Source organism: Anolis carolinensis, chromosome 1, assembly GCF_035594765.1.
Source record: "Anolis carolinensis isolate JA03-04 chromosome 1, rAnoCar3.1.pri, whole genome shotgun sequence".
In the NCBI taxonomy this organism is placed as follows: domain Eukaryota; kingdom Metazoa; phylum Chordata; class Lepidosauria; order Squamata; family Dactyloidae; genus Anolis; species Anolis carolinensis.
Window position 1 is genome coordinate 46,143,014 of NC_085841.1, and position 21,070 is coordinate 46,164,083.

At 36.9% G+C, this 21,070-nt stretch overlaps 2 protein-coding genes across 4 annotated transcripts in view; one reads left to right on the forward strand and one right to left on the reverse strand.

Moving 5' to 3' along the window:
• saysd1 (SAYSVFN motif domain containing 1) overlaps positions 1-21,070 on the forward strand; it is a 123,126-nt gene that overhangs the window by 87,615 nt on the left and 14,441 nt on the right. The gene's annotated exons all lie outside the window — the stretch shown is intronic.
• The window catches only part of glp1r (glucagon like peptide 1 receptor), a 151,787-nt gene that overhangs the window by 82,231 nt on the left and 48,486 nt on the right, over positions 1-21,070 (reverse strand). For all 3 annotated transcript variants that reach the window (XM_062973612.1, XM_062973617.1, XM_008125898.2), the window contains 3 exons: positions 18,514-18,573; positions 6,873-6,969; positions 5,231-5,341 (listed from right to left, as the gene is read on the reverse strand). In XM_062973612.1, the coding sequence (XP_062829682.1) occupies positions 5,231-5,341; positions 6,873-6,969; positions 18,514-18,573 (268 nt within the window). The remainder of the gene's footprint in view (positions 1-5,230; positions 5,342-6,872; positions 6,970-18,513; positions 18,574-21,070) is intronic.

Consider the following 21,070-nt stretch of genomic DNA (forward strand, 5'->3'; position numbering starts at 1 on the left):
CAGCTGTGACAGGAACACATCACATTATACACCAAAGGGCTCCTGAGGCATGCCTAGGCTGCAACAATCTGCAGAAAAACTCCAAAGGACAAAAACAACAAAGTTATCATGCCTACAAGCCTTTTTTGGAACTTGCATCCCTGGAAGACATTTTAGTTAAGAGAATTTAGTGCCATTAGTCAATAAATATTAGGCCCCTGAAGGAGTCATAAAATGTAAAATGGATTACCTTTGGTGCTGCAGGCTTTCTTGGTCTACACACAATTATTGACAGCTGGGGTTAAATTACAAAATAGCAACAAAAAAGGAATACATTGGTGGTGACAGTAACTAGAGTAGTCACCACTTCTAAAAAGAAAGAACTTTTTAGATGCATTTTTTGTTGTATGTGTATGGGGGGATGACTAAGTTCTATCAATTATGTTTGCTTGCAATTGTAGTAATAACCATGTGTATCAAAATCACTTCCACTGGAATGAATATATTACTGAAAAGTAAAGAGCTTTCCCTGACTTATTGTTGAGCAGGTTTACAGAACTGATTTCATTAAAACTATGCCCACCCACCAAAATGAAGAAAAATGATCTATTCACAGGCCTGAAAGGCATCTTCCTGAATATAATTTCAACATGTTACTCTCACTTTCTCCAAGTAAGTAGCAACAATAACAAGGCTATTCTTGATTTTGAGAAACTCAAACTTTATACTTAGCTATGGCATTAAAAGCCTTGGTTCTACAAATCCTCATTTAAAAAAAAATAGGAGCTAGAGGAGCCAGGCAGCTGTCTGTTCAAGGTCAAGAGAGGTGCTAAACTAAACACCTGAAAACATCAGGAATAAAATGCTCCTCTCACATGTCTGCAAGATTGGAAAATATTTTTTTGTTTATTTTATCTCATTGTCCTTGTTCACAATGACACCGCTAAGCAAGATTTGCTCATTTGCCAACAAAGCTGGCGTGAGCAGTCTAAAGTTTCTATCTGTGTAAAGCAGATCAAGGCAGAATAACATTTGGGATTCCAGGGAGAGCATACGGATGTTCCAATTCATAGCTGACATGAATATGGATGCTGCAACTGAGACAAATCCCTGCGTCGTAAAACCCTCTAAGGATAGGCACTCACCAATCCAATGCAAAGTGAGCTCTCCTTCAGCCACCAGATGTCTAGGCTCATTAAATTAACTGTCAGTAACAACTATATGAATGTTGGTATGCTGTTTTAAAAGGGAAAAAATACTGGTGTCCACACCCATGATAAGCTCTAATTAGTGACAGCTAACTTCATTTAAAACCAGAGTATTTTTTTCTTGGGCAGTGAAAACAACATACATTTTTATGTTCCTCCAATAAGGTGAAGAGTAATTCAGTTTTTTATTACAGTTTTTATCCGGGAGTTAAGAGAACATTTATAATCCAGTCCCCTGAGACTGAGTGTCCTCTAAGTATATTAGACAACAACTCACATACGTCCCCAGTCACAACTGATATGCTCTATCCACATATGAGTCCCCTCGGGTGAGAAGGGCGGGGTATAAATGTTGTAAATAAATAAATATGAGATGATTTCTAGGTTTTTTTATTACATTTGAAGGGAATTAACATCCTTATAGCTTAGGTGATAAAATAGTAATGGTTACTAATAAATCTCAGATGTGTTTATGGATGTCAGTGCTTAAGCTTGTTGCTTTGGGGTTTTAAAAAATTGATTTTCTTGATGTAGTGATTCTCTGCATTTTGTGTTACTGATCAGTTGACTGAAGTGAACATACAGCTGATTATTGCTATCCTTCACCTGCATAGTTAAGCCTCATGATTAAGTGGGTGCCCTTTGATCGCAAATGCTAAGGTATGGCCAATTTGATAATTCCATTTGATAAGACCAACACTCTAAGTGCACATTTCTGGGAAATGTTTGCATTTGGCTACGCTAGGAACCTCATCACATTTAGAGGGGAAAAGCAAGGAAAAGTATAAGGAACTGTGTTATCCCATTCCTGTTTGTCTTTCCCTATCTTGTGAGATGACCAGCCATCCCACGTCCTTTCTGAAGATGGTGTTTGGACTCTGTTTCCATGTGTGGAAGAAATGGAGCCCCATGGAGTCCCACTAGAAATGTCCTCACATCATCTGATGGCCTGCATGGAAATGGAGTGCAAAGTCCATCTGATGAAGTCTCTAGTCGCTCGCCAGCGAACACACAATAGAACTCTGGGGTCACATTCAAGTTCTTACCAGACCAGCAGAACCTGCAGACATTACACTCTATTGGTCTGGTCTTCTAAGAAGCCAGGTTCATACCCACATCACAGTATGAAATAACAGAGTAGGAGACTGTGGCTAGCACATATTACTCAGAGGTTTGTAAAAACCTGAGAGTCCTTGATTCTCAACCAAGGCTGCCAGCACTACAAAAGACTCAAATATGTTTCACAAATGAACAGAAAAGAGAATTTGCACTCATAAACCAAAGTGGAAGATCAAGACCAAGATCTTATAGACTTAAGCACAGCATAAAAAAATGTCAGCATACTGGGGTGAAGGGGGGATTTTGGGTTATCTCTGTAGGCTCTATGGCTTAGGGGGTTCCCCCAAAATATCTCCCTTAGGGCTTACCTTGGGGGGGGGGGTTCGCCTCTCTCCTAGGCAGCTTTATGGTCCGGGGGAGAGGTGCCCAGGGACGGCCTTCCAGTAATGACCGGCTGGGACAGCAAACCATCAATGTGGAGTGCCCCCGGGGTCAGGTGTTTCACCCAGGGGTTGGCTTGGCAGGTGGTCCCAAAAGATACCTGGCCTCACCATTACCCATGTCGCAGTGCTCTCCCCCACAACTAGTCAATTATCTCAATTACCAGTTTTATAATTAGGTCAATAAATGGCCCATTTATTTCTCCACATCTTGTGTCTGGTCTCTTTATTTCACAGTGGGGATTCAAAAGAGAATTTGAACTCATAAACCAAATTGGAAGATCAAGACCAAGATCTTATAGACTTAAGCACAGCATAAAAAAAGTCAGCATATTTACTATGAGCTTACAAACTATAGGACAGTCAATGAATTATTTCTCCACATCAAGTAAAAAATGAGGGAGAGAGTTGTTTGCATGCTTGCAAAGTGATTAATTACACTATCACGCATACACATTTTTTAATAAAAGCCCCCCATGAGAAAGATTTGCCCATGCAACTATTTCTACACTAGCATAGTGTAGTATTATGATCCTAACTTTAGGCAGGGGGCAAGTTAGGGCCAGGGAATCCTATGAGTATAGTTTATAAATGCTATAATTTTAATATCCAAACCTAACTTTGCAAAATGGTAGAAACTTCTAGTGTCCCCTTATTTAGATACTTTAATGACTTACTGAAGCCTCAATAATTCACAACATTTTGGAGACACTAGAAGGAAAGGAAAGGAAAGGAAAGGAAAGGAAAGGAAAGGAAGAAAAATATTTTGGGACCAGGCAAGAAAATGTTTGATCTTATGTTTACGCAAAAATAAAATTCAAGTGGATTGTTTTACATTTCTAAACCTGGTGTTATTTTGTCGATCTGTTATAAAAATTATTAAATGTATTGAATTTTTTCCCACCCCATACTAAGCTGCTAATAATGAAGAAAAAGGTAATTGAAGTAACTGACTTTGGTAGGTCTATACAAGTCATAAATTTATAGAGCTGGAAATACACAATACGGGTGCATCAACATTGTAAAATTAATGCAGTTGGACACCATTTTAACTGACATGGCTCAGTACTATGGAATCATGGGTGTTATAGTTTTATAGCTGCAACAACACACTTAAAAACAATAAAAATTACACTCAAATTGGTGTGTGAGTGCATATGCACACAGGTCTCTTTCTCTCTCACTCACACATACACGTACTTACATACAACAGAGCTTTCAATAAAATCTAACAAAAACCTAACAAGGTTCATTTATAATACAGAAGCCTAAGCTATCATGTTTTATCACTAAATCTTATAGGGCAATGACAGTAAAATAAAGAGACACAATAGCCACAGGAGTATAGGATATAAAGCTTATGTTGTTTCCAAAGCTCTTTAATGACTATAGAAATCCAAATGTTCATTTCTATCAAGTGAAAATTGTACACCACCCCAGAATCATTCAGTTTTTGCTTGTTTGCAAAAGCACATGAAGGATGCATCATGTTCTGAAAATTTATTAAGGTGCAGGCTTATGGTAAATCTTGGCTTCCTCCTATATTGATGGCTTTTAGTGCTGTTAGCGGCCAAATGACTGCCAGAGAGTGCTAAAGATGGAAAATAAATAGGTTTACTGGAGGGAAGACATTTAATCCTGCATGTAGGTTATTAGATAAAAGATAGTTAGAATTATTTGAAAGAGTTCTCGAATGGTTGATAGGCTCTTATGTCAATTAATTGGGATGCCAACAAGTTCACATATTAATAGCTTCAGATCATGTGTATGCTTGTTAGTGATCTAGAAAGAGATAAAGAGCTTGTAAATTCAATTTTCAGATTATCTTAAGATAATAGTTACTATAACAATAAACATATAAAAGACATTTAAATTGTTTAGAAAGGGCAAGCATCTTTTCTGCTGCTCTGGAGACTACTTTCCTGCAAGGCCCAGCAAACCACTTCAATAACAAAAAGGAGAGGCATTGTGACAAGAAGGTAAGCAAAAGCAAGGTTACTTGCAGTGCAACATTTCAAGCAGTAAGATACCATGCCTACCCCGACCTAATAACCTAAGGACTTTAAATGGGAAAACAGTGGAGCATTCTAAGGACACACAATAAATATGATTACTTTTAAAAGTCTGTGTTTCTGACTTGAATTCCTACTGTGTTACGTTGCATCTCCACATTTGTATATAAGCACTTCTATTTTCTTACAATGCCTTTTTGTCCATGTATATGAATGAAAATGCAAAGATACTCTGACAGACAAGATATTTAACACCAGATTTTTTTCCTGGTCAGGATTACTACCTATAAGCTTTTAATTAATTTGAAACAATCTCAGGACACCCATTCACTGAAGCAACAAATCTGTATCCAACTGACTATGCCACATCAGACTACTAGGGATAATACTAGTTAAAAAACCTTTTCCTCTACATACAAGCTTGTGAGCCAAAACCTATATTCACACCCATAGTACCTTATGTGAACCAGTCCTTCAGCCAGCTTACCACACTAGTGAAGGGAAAAATATTAATGCACGTGACTCTACGTACCTGAGCTAGGTGTTGGGAGATACCAAGGGCAACTCATATTCACATAGGTGCCAGGCAGGCCATCAGGCCAACATACATAATCATCAAATGTTCTGTTGCAGAATTTGCCCTCTGTAGACAGAGAATATTTTGAGATCAATTGTCAGAAAGAAACAATACTAGGTTGCACTGGAAAATGTAACTTAGAATTTAATATCATGATGTGAGAGAAAGATTTTTAATCCCATCATTTGTCAGAATGTTTCTGGAGAAAAGAAGTTTGTCTAGAACTGTGAATTATGATAACAGGGCAATTCACACCCTTGTGAGCATCTTCCTTTAAATACCAACACAATGGATTGGTGAACGAGAATTATTTTGAGCTTCAGTTTACACATATCCAAACATCAATGTCCAGAAGGCAACAAGTATTACTTAAAAAAAGAAATGGGAATAAATTGCACGAATATTACAGTCTTTGTCAATGTAAGTCTCAAAACAATTCTGCTCCATAAATGGTCTTCTGTTTACCACCTTTCCTTTCCAATTATAAAGATTTAAGCCCTATAACTGGAATTCTAAAGCATATTCCAAACTATATGATTTTTTCTAGGACAAATGATCTGCTCATGCTTTTTCAAATTGTAAAATATACACTTTGATGAATATGCAAAAGTTCTATACAAAAGAGAATTCTTCAGCAATATTCAACATACTAAAGCCTCAGCAGATTTATGAAACCATGACCTAACAGTGCAGTATTAGCTGTCCAACAAAGCAAAGGGAGATTAATACCTTCTTGCTATTGCTGCTATTAATGAGTATCCTCCTCCATTGCAACTGTATGATCCTGAGAGGAAGGTTTTTTTAAAAAATGCAGAGCTATTATATTGGGATCAAAACATATTATGGTGCAGCTGATTACCAAAATCAGATTGTGATCTGAACACAAGACTGTAGGTACTTTCATTCATATGGTGATATAATTTTGAGATACCTTTTCATAATCAAAAGTGGCTTAAAACACATGTAAAATAGTCCAACACAGCCACATGCCCTTGATATAAAATTATAGCCAAATGAAACAGGAGAATCTGCAGCGGTACTGACAGAAGCCTGCATAGTCAAGTCTTATAGCTATTGTAGGAATTTAATATGCTTTCTCTTGCCAAGTATATTTTTTGCTAAATTTAATAAAGTATTCTTCCTTCTTGACACCATGTGTTTACAGTATCATATGTTTAATTTTAAAGCTCATTGCAACTCTCATTTCTTGATTACCCTTAGGTAGTACAAAAGCCCGTTTTGGGACATACCATACCTCAAGCACCTAAAACTTGATCCATCTCATCAGAACCTTCTGTAGCCCATATTCATTGATCATTGCATCAAGGATAGGTGTGCACACATAATATGGGAGTGCATGGGCAAACAAAGATCTAAGCCTTCAACTCCACATTTTGCCCTCAAGAGTATTAAGAGATTATGTCAACCATTGCTTATCTAACCCGAACATGAATTATGGGCTTTATGCATACAACAGACAAGATAGATGATCTGCGGGGGGCGGGGGGGGGGGGCAGGAAGATCACTTTAAGGCCTGGGGGAAAGGATTGGTGTAGAATATGGGATATTGTCTTTATGACTGGATGAAGTGTCTTACCTGACACAAGAGGTGGTGTTTCATGAAAATACTTAAAACACTGAAGCCGGTATTCTTCCCAGTTTTGCTTTAGAGAAAGAATTGAAAACTGTGGTCTCTGGAAGGAAACAATTACATTGTAGGCTTCTGTCACTGAAATTGAGTCTGCCATGCCATTAACTTCATAGGATCAGGTCCCTAAAGCAGTAGCAACAGCTCCCCACCATATGAACTAGCACACATAATTGTCCCAAGAAAAGTAAACAAACAAGACAATGATAGCCATCATAATACTTTATACTTCTTCTATGGAACAATTTTGCAACATGCCACCCATTTCTTTATTTTAGAAAGAGAAGGGATATTAGCAATCTTTCCCAGACTATGTCCACAGCTGTTTCCATCAAGATGATGTAATATTTTATTGCTTTCTGCATATTTTTTTGTTTGCATATGGTTTGTTTTATAAGCATTATACCTTTCTCTCATACTCATCTTTGGCAATAAATGGGATATCTTTTAAAAATAATTGACCTGAACCCCACCCATCACACAATTCTGGTCTAGTTTGCACTCTGACAAATACCCCAGAGATTTCATCCAAGATAAATTATTATTGCTAACTCCAGACATTGTTGCCAACACAGAGAACCAGATGCTCGGATTCAAGCAGGGAAGAGGGACACTTCTGGCTGAGCACATCTTCAAGAGAAGAAATGAACAAGGTGCTGGCTGAATATATTGTATAGCATAACTTCAGGAAAAAGAAGCCCTAAAATACAGAGAATCTTGTTAGATGGCATAGCAAGATGTAACATAGATTTGGCTGTATCAGAGGTACAGCATCTTTGTTGACCAGGTCCAGAGAAAGCTAATAATAAACCCAAATCAAGTGTCACAGTAATGGGAAGTTCTGATGCAATCAGATGGTTGATTAATCTGATGAAAAGCAACCTAGTGTGCTGTGTCATCTCTAAGGAGGAAACTATCTCTTTATAAAACATAAATGGGTATCTGTAAATATATATCTTTTCCTTTATGCTCATAACAGATGCTGCTAGAATTAGCAATGCCTATATGGTTTACCACTGATGCCTGCTTATAGATGGATAAATCCTCAACAGACAAGATTGTATTCCTTGGTAAATGGATATGTTATATTGTATAAGATGACAATGTTCCTCTGTTTGTTAAGTAAAGAAAGAAATGCAGAAGATAACCAATGCTCAGACCTTATGAGCATGTAACACCGTACCATGTAGTGTAACATAATGAATATAAAAAGCTTTATGTGCAATGAAATGTATTGAAAGTGATGTGTTTAGGGTCTAGACACTGAAATCTCTGTTTTTTCTTAAGAGAGAGTGCATGTTTGTGTGTCTGCAACTGTGTATAAGAAATATCCCAAAAGACTAATGGGAAGCCTTCTCATTTTGCACAGGAATATCCTGAGATTCCAATACTTGAGAATGCTTATGTGGCATGTTGATGCTGACTCTTCCCATTTAGATTTTTATATTTGTCATAGGTTGAATACCTGGGCAACCAGAAGGTGACAAAAAGGACTTCCAAACGGGCATAATTAGCTGACAAATGGCAAAGAACCCTCAATCTCTCTATTTAAAGAAATGAGATAATCACGATGGACAGATTCTTCCAATGTACATTATGATCATACTTTGCTGTTTCTTTTACTGGTGTAGAAAGGAAAGCCCTCTTAAATGTATTACTGAAAGTAATATTTTATCCAAAAATAAAGTTTTATTCCTTTTGTATGATGAAATTTTTGCTGGGTTCTCCACATCTACATTCTAAAACAAACTTCTATAAAACTAAATTATGAACGTAAAAATTTGCTATCCTTTAAATAATTAATGGCCCATGAAAACCATCTTCCTTGCACGTGCAGGATAGTTTAGTATGAATACTTAAGAAGGAGTAATAAAACCATCAGCGGGAACCAAATTGTGCAGAATCTACTACTAAGCCACTGAAATATCTCCAGGACACAGTTGTTGATACAACTTTATATCTCTAAGCAAAAGAATTAACAACCCTTGCATTTTTATCCTTGCTGCTTGAAAGGAAAGTTATGTGTAGGAAAGTATTTTATTTGCATATATTCCTTTTGGCATGAAAGTAGCAGTGTGGAATTGAAAAAAGATATTTTTTGAAGTAAGTTTAATGCAACGTTTAACGTTATACACATGCATATCTTCTACCTGGGCAGCACACACACACACACACACACACACACACACTTCTCCACATGTTCTTTTCTTGGATGGGTTTAATTGGGAATATGATAAATTCATGAAGGCTAGGACAGCAAAGTCAGAATAAACCACATATTTCCAATAATATTACAAGCAGTATACTTCTGCATAAGTTGTTGGGGACTGTGACTATCAAGTTGCACCTCTTGACTTCCTGCTGCTCATATTGACCTATCCCTTCTACCCACTGTGCCCCTTCATCTGAAAGGTGCATCTTATCACTGAAAACAACAGAAGAAAACTAGTTTGGAAAGGGAGAAGCATTCACTTCAGCAGTTTTGAGCCCATCAAATAACATTAGGAGCTTTTTATCATTTCATTTTTATCCTTTCAAACAAAGGAAGCCCTCAAGTCTTTCAACCCCCAAAATAACTAAACATCTTGTTTCTTACAAGTAGGCATGGGAATCATATGTTTCTCAAGGCACTGTTGGATGCAGCTTGCATAGACAATGGTGAAGTGTGCTAGAAGTTATAATCCAAGAACATCTAGAGGTCCACCTGGTTCCCATCCCTGGTTTAAAGGGTTAGTTCATCAAACATAGATTGTGTCATCTAACGAAATGCAAGTGCATAATTATCTACCAAGAACAGGGCTACTCCCCTAACACAAAGCCTTTCACAGAAATAAGAGTGTTACCAGCCATCGCTCAAATATGAATTCATGCCTTTCTGCTGTGTAATTTGTTATGTCCTATATGCCAGCACTAAGGTTTGATGGTGGAAACATGAGAAAACAGTAACTATCTATGCTTCTAATGGCAAAACCCCATGCGAAACACTGCCCTTCTATAACAAATATTATAAACCATTTTGTTCAATCACTAACATGCTCTCAGAAAATCATAAAAGTGATTGTAACCAACCTGTCTTTGCACAACATGCACATTTATTAACTACTTCTATTTATGAAGGATTTAATAGTAATTACTGCCTTTATCTTGTCAATGCAAGCCTCTGGTCTAAATCTATTCCTTGGCAGAACATCTCTTTTTGGTATCTGGATTTTACCCACAGATCCGATTCGGGAATTACATTTCACTAAGGGCAGGTTTATATACAAAATTTGTGTGCATGTTTTGCTCTTCTAGGAAAACATAATCCAAATGCTCATTGAGGCTATAAGACATGCATGTGCTTATTAAATCACTTTAGAAAGATTTAAAAACCCCTAATTAATATTTTTAGCCCAGTAAACATTTTACACCTGTTTTTATTTGACTCAAGATAACTTAAGCTTCCAGTTCTTAAAAAATAAATAACATCAGACATTGGACAGAAGATTACAAATTAAGGATTTGCAACAATTTGTGTTAGATAAGGTGAGCGAAAGCATTTAATTAGTTGAAATAAGAAGAATCAAAATTGTTTGTTTGGCACCCAAAAGAGAAAAAAATGAGAGAGATATCTGGCACTTAAACAAAGCCACACTCAAGGTTATGTTCAAACAAATTTAAAGACAGAACTGCAATGATGTGAGTGTGTGCCTTCAAGTCATCTATTGTCATATGGCAATCCCATGAATTTCACAGGATTTCTAGGGCAAGTAATACTCAGAGGTTGTTTTGATATGTTCTTCCTCTAAATGACACTGACCTGCAAGCTCCTTCCAAAATGTAACAGCTTTGTTGAGTTATTCATAACTAGTATATTAGCCAGCCCTCTGTATTTGCAGATTTTCCATTCATGGATTCAATCAACCATGGACCTGATTGTCCCCTTGCATCCTCTTTGATATTGGAGTTGCATTGTTGAGAGAAAGAAAGGAACATGGTTGCATAGTCCTTGCAGTTTCTACATCTGTTTTGCTGTGTTGGAAATTACAACCTCTTCAAACCTCCTCAAGCAATTTGTTTATGATTCTGTTTGCTTACTGTTTTGTATGTTTGGTGTGCAGCTTCTTTTGCTCTATGTTTCCCGAGAGGTCGTGGGAGGGGCTGCAGACCATATGATCTGACCTGAGACTGCTTTGATCTCAGGCTCCATTTTAGTTTCTTCTTAGACTTTAGGACTGCTCAGACCAACACTTGCCTGCTGCTGTTGATGATAAGAAAGATGCCCTGTGCCATCTGCAGAGATTATCTCAAACATTTCTCAAACTGGACTGATAAGCTATGTACCTGTACTATGCTGAACACATGAAGTTGTGAGTAAACCAATATGTCATTTTACCAAAGCCTACTTCATTTTTGTCTCTTAGGTGCATGATATAAAACTAGTTGTTTTATGGGAGAGTAGATATATTTTTGGGCACTAAAAACCATTTCTGAATCTCTGCTATTTTTATACACTGGCAATTCTCTATTTTCCTAACAGATCAGCGACAATAGGTTCAGTCTAACAACTGAAGACATTGCCTTGCATATTACATTAAGTTGTATACCATATAAGAAGATTCTACTCAAACGGGTTTTTGGCTCTTCTCTGAAAGATCAACCTTTTCAAAAAGGCTATGGTCACCAAATGGTTCTGAATTCCATTTTTCCAAAAGTTTTACTGCACCCATGGTTGCCAGAATGATCTGCAGGGGTTTGCTCGTAACTCAGTGATGTGCGATCCAGCTCACACTTGCTTTGTTTATAAATTAATATGGGACTTGAACATACACAGATTTCAATATCTGAATGGGGCACTGAAACCAATCCCATGTGGATATAGAGGGCTGACTGTGTAAGAATTCATGGCCAAATAAGTCACTTCAAATTTTTTTAACTAAACATATATTTCAGCAAATACAGTAGAGTCTCATCCAACATAAAAGGGCCAGCAGAAGCTTGGATAAGCGAATATCTTGGATAATAAGGAGGGATTAAGGAAAAGCCTATTAATCATCAAATTAGGTTATGATTTTACAAATTAAGCACCAAAACATCATGTTATACAACAAATTTGACAGAAAAAGTAGTTCAATACGCAGTAATGTTATGTTGTAATTACTGTATTTACGAATTTAGCATCAAAATATCACGATATATTGAAAACAATGACTACAAAAATGGCTTGGATAATCCAGATAAGCGAGGCTTGTATAAGTGAGATTCTACTGTAGTACATTGCAAGGTCCATTAAATGTCAAGTAAAACATACTATACCCAGTTTTTCTACATTTGTTTTCCTCTGTAGCTTCTACTTGTGTTATACTGGTCTCTCATTAATTGAGGTCTATTGCACAAAGTGATAAGCACTGCTAAAGCTTAATGGCATTTTTTTTAAAAAAATGACAAAAATTTATAACACTGTTTTTAACAAATTACATTAAAATTATTTCTGTGACTTGCAGCACAAGGCTTTCTACCTGCTAATCAAAAATAGATAACAGTTTTTATACTATGCAAATGCAGACCTTGAAAAGTAATTAGTCAAGTGTAATAAGAAAATAATCAGACGTGTTCTTTTGCAAGAACAACTAATTTGTGGGATTTGATTTTAATAGGACTATCTTGTTCTGGTAAGTCAGGCAAACAAACCCCAATGGAACCACACCATTTATTAGCCTAGCCACTTGTATGCATTTATTCCTTTTTAAAACATTTTTCTTCACAAAGGTCTTATTACATTTTAGCCTCAAACATTTTAAAGAGTTTATTATGAAAATATAAAACTCAATGACCTCAGAGGGAACAAAGAGTCATTAAAGAGTAAGAGAAGGACAATGTGTGTTTTATGAAATTGTTTCCATGATTTATATTTAAAAATTCTACATATCGGGTGAACATCCTTCCTTAGTCCTCTTCAAATATGTATATTCCTGACAATCTGAATTTGAAAGGAGATTTTGTGCACAGTTGAATGTGTCTGTCTAAATTGGAGTAGGCAATGTCTTGAGATTCCAAGGATAATTTTCTCCCCTGGACCACTATGGGTCATCCCTTCAACCCAGAACTCTTAAGTGGGACATGATTTTAACTCATTGATCCACTTCAAGAAGGACTTGTGTGTGCGCATAAAAACAGGAAGTGATCAATTGACTTCAAGGTGACATTTTACTGTGGTTCAGATGTCAGGGAGTTCAACGAAGCATTAGGAGACATTGTCCTCTGGTCAAAATACAGAGAGGGTTTTTACTTTTTATTTTAGTTCTTTAAGCATGCAACCTTTTTGCTTTCTTCCAAGAGCTTCAAAATCCTTTCTAATCTTTTGAAGACTATGCCCTGGAGACTAGGACTTGGAGTTCAAATTACAGGAAAGGAGATTTCATCTGAACATTAGGAAGAACTTCCTGACCGTAAGAGCTGTTCAACAGTAGAACTCACTGCCTCACAGTATAATGGAAGCACCTTCTTTGGAGACTTTAAACAAAGGCTGGATGGCCATCTATCAGGGGCATTTGTGCTTTTCCTGCATGGCAGGGGATTGAACTAGATGGCCCATGTGGTCTCTTCCAACTCTATCTGTGTTTCTATGATTCTAAGTAATCACGTGCTATGCCAATCTCTGAAGCATAAAGATGCGTCATGACCTCCTTAGAAGGCAAAAGGTTTCACTACTACAAGGAAAATGTCTCTCAGTGTGTCTCATATTCTATGTTTCTAACACAGCAAGGGTCTCTAAGATGAAATTGATTACCTGCGGTTTTCCTTGAGTGTTGATCTTCATAAATGGATTGCATGCACACGAAAGAACTACTGTGCTAGAAATTATGCTTTATTTCTATTCATTTTCTTAATTTATGTCTGTTTAATGGACTGGTTCAATTTCTAAAATGTATGATGAATTTGAAGACATTTCTCAAAAGATCAGAACGTGCTTTGATGTAGGGAAAGTAAAACAAAAGAGGAATTAAAAAGAAATAGGCCAAATACAACTTATGTGGTCTGGATCTACCTTTATAAGTGCGAATGGGACCCATTCACATGACTTATAAGTGACAATGGAGAGCTTTCGTGTAACTGGGAGAGTGGATCTACTGTCAGATCTGCTAGAAATTGAATGGAGCTATCCAAGGCTACTGTTGTGTATATTTCCAACTTAGTTCTTTCGACTAATTTATAAGAAGAATTTTTCCCAGGGTTTTCTTAGCAAGATTTATTTGGGGAGTGGGGTTCCTTTGCCTTCTTCTGAGACAGTATGGTTTGCTCAAAGCTACCCAGTGGGTTTCCATGGTTGAACTGGGATTCAAAACCTGTTTTCCAGAGTTGCAGTCCAACACTGAGAATCACAGAATCTTAGAGTTGGAAGAGACCTCGTGGGCCATCCAGTCCAACCCCCTGACATGAAGCAGGAAAATCATATTCAAATCACCCCTGACAGATGGTCATCCAGCCTCTTTTTAAAAGCCCCCAAAGAGGAAGTCTCCACCACACTCCAGGGCAGAGAGTTCCACTGCTTTACAGCTCTCACAGTGAGAAAGTTCTTCCTAATGTTCAAGTGGCATCTCCTTTCCTGTAAGTTTGAAGCCATTGTTCCGTGTCCTAGTCTCCAGGGCAGCAGAAAACAAGCCTGCTCTCTCCTCCCTATGACTTCACCTCACATATTTATACATGGGCATCATGTCTTCCCTCAGCATTTTCTTCTGCAGGCTAAACATGCCCTTAAACCATTACACCATGCGCACTCTCAATTTCCAAGGTATTGAACCCATTTTGGGAAAAGGGTTCAGCATGTTGATTAACTCTTTAAAAGTCTCGGCTAAAACTTGAGATGGATTCACTGTTCCACTCATATGACACCCCTTGGACTTTGAGACTGCAGAACTGAATACGAATAAATGTTTCATACAACAAAATAATGGGTATAGGAAGGGTTAAAAGACTGAAAATACTAGTGAGATAACCATCAAGTGAATTAGACAGTTACAACATTTGTACAAATTGTAGAAAGCACAGGCATGTTACTCATTTTGACAATGTAATTAAGTGCAATTAATCTCAGAATGATAATTTAACAAAGGTCTGAAACAAACATCAAATGTACTTTACCTTTTTTACTGCAATCATTGTTTATTGCAATCAACTTTTGATTTGGCACTTGAACAAAAATCTCAGTAATAGTTTTATAATCTTTTTATATACAGTGGACTTTGGGTTACCACTAGGTTTTGATTCCAGAACTACTACACACCCTGGATACCAAAATCTGTGGGACCTCAATGGTGAAATAGTGTCCCCTTTGGCTTTTGGGGGGGGGGGGAAACAATGTTCAAGCCATGGATATGGAAGGCTAACAGAAATCAAAGCAGGGTGGTCACATGAACCTAATGGTATGCAGTATGCACTGTTTGTGTTTTTAAATATTTTATGGGGCAAGTTTTTATTTAATGGGTTTTAATGCGGTTAATATGTTTTAGTTGCTTTTTTATCAGTATTTTATTATTTCATGAGCACTTTTTCATGGAAAGGTGGGATAAAATTTTAATAGAGATTCAAGAGGTTTTCTTTTGAAAAGGATACCAACTGTTTATTCTCAAATATGACCAATAAAGATTAATCTGACTCAAATGTGGACTATTCCATCACACATCAAATCAGACAGATTTATCAGTACTGACCATTGTCATGACAGAAAATCCTCTGGCACCACCTTCAAGATAACCCTGACCTACAACACCTGTGATGCAGAGTTTTCTTTGTGAGATTTGTTTACTCAGAGGAGTTTGCCATTCTTTGTTCTAAGACTGAGAAAAGGTTACTTGCTCAAGGTCACCCAGGGATTGAATATGTCTACACTAAATGGAATTGGCAACTAGATTTGGGCTTTACCCCACTGTAGCAGCAATAGTAAGGTATCATGGGACATCTCTGCAGCTGATAAAAGTTGACCCCAGCAGACCTCAATGGGTTGGAAGAATCCACAATTAAAGCTATTGCCACAATTTGCAAGATCAAAGAGAGCCGCTGTAAAATGCTTTAAGTGTTCTGCACTTTCATAACTAACTAATTATTCAAGCCCCATCTTGTGGTGAGATTGCAGAGATTCCCTTTTCTAGATGCAGCAAGGGAGATAAAAATGTGGAAGGCAGAAACCATGATCACTACTTCATCCAAACAGAACTTGACCTACAATGACAAAATACACTCCCCTTTTCAAATAGCCTAATGAAGATCTGTCCTAACTTTTAGAATTCACTTCAAAACTTACTCAAACCAATGGCTCCAAGGCAAAAAGTCATTTTAGTGTATTCCAGGATATTGACAAGCTGGAACGTATCCAGAGAAGCTTGACTAAAATGGCAAAGGGCCTGCAAGCTATGCCCTATGAGGAATGACCTAAGGAGCTCCAGAAGAGAAAGTTGTCATGATAGCCATATTTAAATATATGAAAGGATATTATATTGACTATGGAGCAGGTTTATTTTCTGCTGCTCCAGAAATCAATAGTCTCAAATTACAGGAAAAAGATTTCCCTAAGTATGAAGTAGGAACTGTTCAATCGTGGAATGTGCTGCATTGAATTATGGATCAGTCTCCTTCTTTGGAAATTTTTGAATAGAGGCTGGGTGGCAATTTGATTGTTTATATCTGCACGACAGGGAGTTGGACTGTGGTATCTTTCAAGTCTATGATTGCATAAATTTTCAATTCACAAATGGTTTACTATTAGTCCAAAACTATAATATGGGGAAGATTGAAAACAAATATGTATAAGACTATGGATTATGTTGTCACCATACAGCTCCTTGAACTACTGTTGGAAAAATGTGCTTATTCACTTGTGTGCACTCTTTATTGCAGGGCTAACATTCTGCAAGTTTCAAAATCCCATCAGATCCTTAAGGTTGGTGTCTTCTAGGCTAGGGAAAAAAACGGTAGTTCTTTTCCTTCTTAAACTGTTCCTATATGGGAGTTGCTTTTGATTTATGGCATCATAGGGCATAAAAATACTGTCTGGATGAGGGTTGTAACCAGAATATTCTTGGTGCTGTCTAATTAAGTATAAAACAGATGAGCTTGTGGGATGGATACTGACATGTGAAGTTTAGGATATATTCCTCAACTGATGTAGTTTATATCTATTTGACACATTAGAAATGAATTAAAGATTAAATATTGCTCCAGTGAAGTAACCAAGGAATCAGAGAAGCATCAGGCTATATCCACAATCACAATCTTTTTTTTCAAGTGACTATTCCATTTGGCTTGACATAACAACAAATGTATATATATTTAAATGTATATATTTAAAACTCTTGATACTAATACTCTGTTAGATTTCCATATCCAGAAGCCCTTAAGTTTTGTTTCCAAATAGTTGTGACTAGATGTAAAGAAAGTGTACTTGGAAGTTAGACATGCCCTAAGTGTTATTAATTGGTCCTTCATATCCACAGATTTAACTAACCAGTATTCCCCAAAAAGTTTGATTTGGATACATATTTTATATACTTATATACCTGTGGTCACATAAAAAATTCTTGGGCAAAAGGGACTGCAAGTTGAAAAGGTTTAAGAAGCCCTGATTTATGGCACTAGGAAGCACTAAATGTGATCTGCAGAGGCCTGTGTGTTTGTACACTGGTGTCCCACACCACACACAATTCCCGAACCCAAGTTTAGAATATAAATTTTAGGATATTTTGGACAGACACCAGTGTACTTACTCATATGAAGTACTTAAACATATGAAGTACCAGGGCTCTCTAGCAGAAGGTTTTAACTACTTCAACATCCTGAAGGATTTTGAATAATGAAACCATGAGCGTTAAAATAGTATCCAACAACTATAACTGTGTGATTCAGACACAGTTTGTCTACCCCATGTGGGTGACAATTCTAACTTCCAATCTGATACACAGTTTTCCATTATATACATTTCTTTGTGTGGTTCTTCAGACCAACTGCTCATAGAAGACCCCATTCCTGACCAGTTTAGGAACCAAAAGGGAAAAGAAAAAGTACTCCTGAAACTTTGGCTAGCTTTCCTAAGGTAAACAGCAATCAGGTTAGAAAATCATAGATATATTTATAGGCGGCCATAGACACTACGGAACAGCATTGTTCATCCTTCTCCCTTAGTGCATTTAGTTCCGGGGTTGTAGAAAAAGTAAGAAAACTCAGGAGGTTACAAGTAAAAGGCATTGGTGTCTGGCTTCTATGATAAACTCTGGATTTCAGGCAAGGCAATTTCAAGGTTAAGATTAAGACAACATGTGGTATAGCAACTTGAACTTAGATTTTAGAAGACCAAGGTTCAAATTCCTTCTCAGTCATGGAAACGTTACTGAGCTGCCTTGGGCAAGTTACACTTTCTTATGCTTGAAACCGAATGGTGTCAACAAAAGTTGAAATCAGATTGAAGGCACATCACAACAACTGCAAAATAAAAAGATTTGCCTGAACCACCCTATATCTATTATAACAAGTGATGCAATTTAGTTATGCAAAGAATGAGAAAATAAGAAGAGGGAAATGCTGTCTGAAAAACAACTAAAATAAAAGTAAAGATACTAACCTGAGATGAAGGTGCAAGCCGAGGAGCAGGCACTTCCTGTCCCATTCCTTTATTGATAGCCTAGCAGAGAACAAACACCAGTGGTAAGTGCAACATGAGAGGAAAATAAGTTCTATATTAGGAATGTCTGTCAGACTAAAAACACCTGAGGACAGAAGTTATTTGAAGACAACCATTATCTCCTGAACATGCTATGGCAGCTAATATCCCATTCCATTGAGAAAGACAAGAACACATATTCCAAATGTATCCCTATAAGACGAGAGAAATCAGCTAAAGACACCATGCACTGCAATACTTTGATTGGTCATCATTAATTTTACATCTAATATTCAGTGTTGTCTTTATTTCTTCTATCTGATGTTCACAGTATTGATTTTAAAAATTAAGCCACGGGCAATGAACATTCAAATAATGAAAAAAATAGGTTGTGTGCAGAGGCAGTTAGCTAACTCATAAAAGGCATTTAAACATATGTTGCTAAATGCTATATCTGCAAAATTCTCTTGCCTGGACAAAGCAACTTTTCATCTTTTTATATATTAAATTCTTCAGACAAGTAACATTGACCCATTGCATTAATGGCAGATCCATTCATCTCATTCTATTCCCATCTCAATTCTGTAGAAATGCACCTAGACTTATCTAGTCACCAGACAATTACATTTTAAGTGCTATCCTATTGTTCAGCTAAAATCTATTGTTTTACTAAACCTAGCAAAAACCAAGGTAATACAATAGGTCCCTGTCCAAATCACTATAAAAAAGATGTTTATAAATTATGTAAACTTCATATAGGGCTTTGTATAAACTAAATAAATTGTAATTTTTATGCAGCATAAAGTGTCTATGTATGTATTCAACAAACAGTATAATTTCCCACGTAGCAAAAACAACTTTGCTAAAAACAGCATTTAAGAGTATATTGTTTCTATTATAGTACTAAATTCTTAATTTATACTGAAATAAGAACATTGTTAATTGAAGTCTGTCATAACCCTGTCATATTGCACATCAAATTGAGTCACAGTAAAAATGTCACCAAAATCCTACTATAGAAAATAACATGATCATGGCTAAATTAACTAAATAACAATAACAACAACAACAACAACTACTACTACTTTATTTATAACTCGTCCTATCTCCCCTAGGGGACTCAGGGTGATTTCCAAACAAAAGTGGCAAACATTCAGTGCCATTATAATGAAACAAACAAACCAAATCAAGACAATACATAAAACAACTTCAGTAAAACCTTATAATAACTAGCCAAAAATAAGTAAAAATAAGTAATTAAATAATATTTTCACACCAAGAAAATGAAAATTCCATAGTTTCTAATTTGTATGGAAGTTTTCATATCATTTTTTAAAAATGGTTAAAAGTGTGTGACTGGTTATGGTGAAAGAACAGCAATTTTATTTTGATTCCTGGACAAATTCTGTCTGCAAAGTTTTCTACTGACAAACATAGCTCAAAACCAATAATAATAATAATAACAACAACAACAACAACTTTTTTCTTATATCCCACCACCATCTCCCTGAAGGGACTCCGGGCGGCTTACAAATGGCACAAAGCGCCTAAAAACAACATAAAAATGAAGCACAATATAAAATATAATAAAACACATATGCATATAAAAACATCAGCTCAGACTCAATAAAGCCAAGGTCATCAACCAGTGGCAGTAAGCTGCTGTAAACATGGCCAACATGTAAACAATAGGAATGCAATAAGTGCAAGACGTAACAATGGAGAGAGGGCATAGAATAAAGTGCAAGGATATGCGACTAGTGCACAGAACAACTAGGGACTAAGCATTCTCAAAATCCTATGTGTTTGAAAAGCCACGTCTTCAAATCCCTACAAAAGGACAGTGTGGGAGCCTGTCTAATCTCCCTGGGGAGGGTGTTCCCAAGCCGCAGGGTCACCACTGAGAAGGCCCTCTCCCTCATCCCCACCAACCACACTTGTGACGGTGGTGGGACCGAGAGGAGAGCTTCCCCAGCAGATCTTAGAGCCTGCAGCAGTTCATGAGGGAGGTGCGGTCACGAAGATAGGCAGGACCTGAGCAAAAGGTTCTGCAAAAGGAATTATTGGATGTATTTCAGTTACTATCATAGTTTTAGTATTACATTAAAGAAAAAGTGCCTGCACAGGAATTTTGCACATTTGTTAGGTGAAATATGTTGAATTTTACCTTCCATACTGTACATGGAAGGAGGTAAAATACTGCATGTTGCATTCTAGTCTATTTCATCTTTTATCTTGGACATATGGAGAAAGGTAAGAATATGAAAAGCTTGAGTACAACCATATCTGAAATTTCTTTCTTTATTGTGACTCTTCCTCCTCCTTTTCCTCGCTGCATGCCTTCAAGCCATTTCTGACTTACAGAAACCCAAATGCAACCTATCATGGGAGTTTCTCAGCAAAATTTCTTCAAAGGGCATGTGCCTTTGCCTCCCACCAAGGCTGACTTGCTTAAAATCACCCACTAGGTTTCCATAGCTGAGCAGGGATTTGAATCCTGTTGGAATCCTAGTTCATC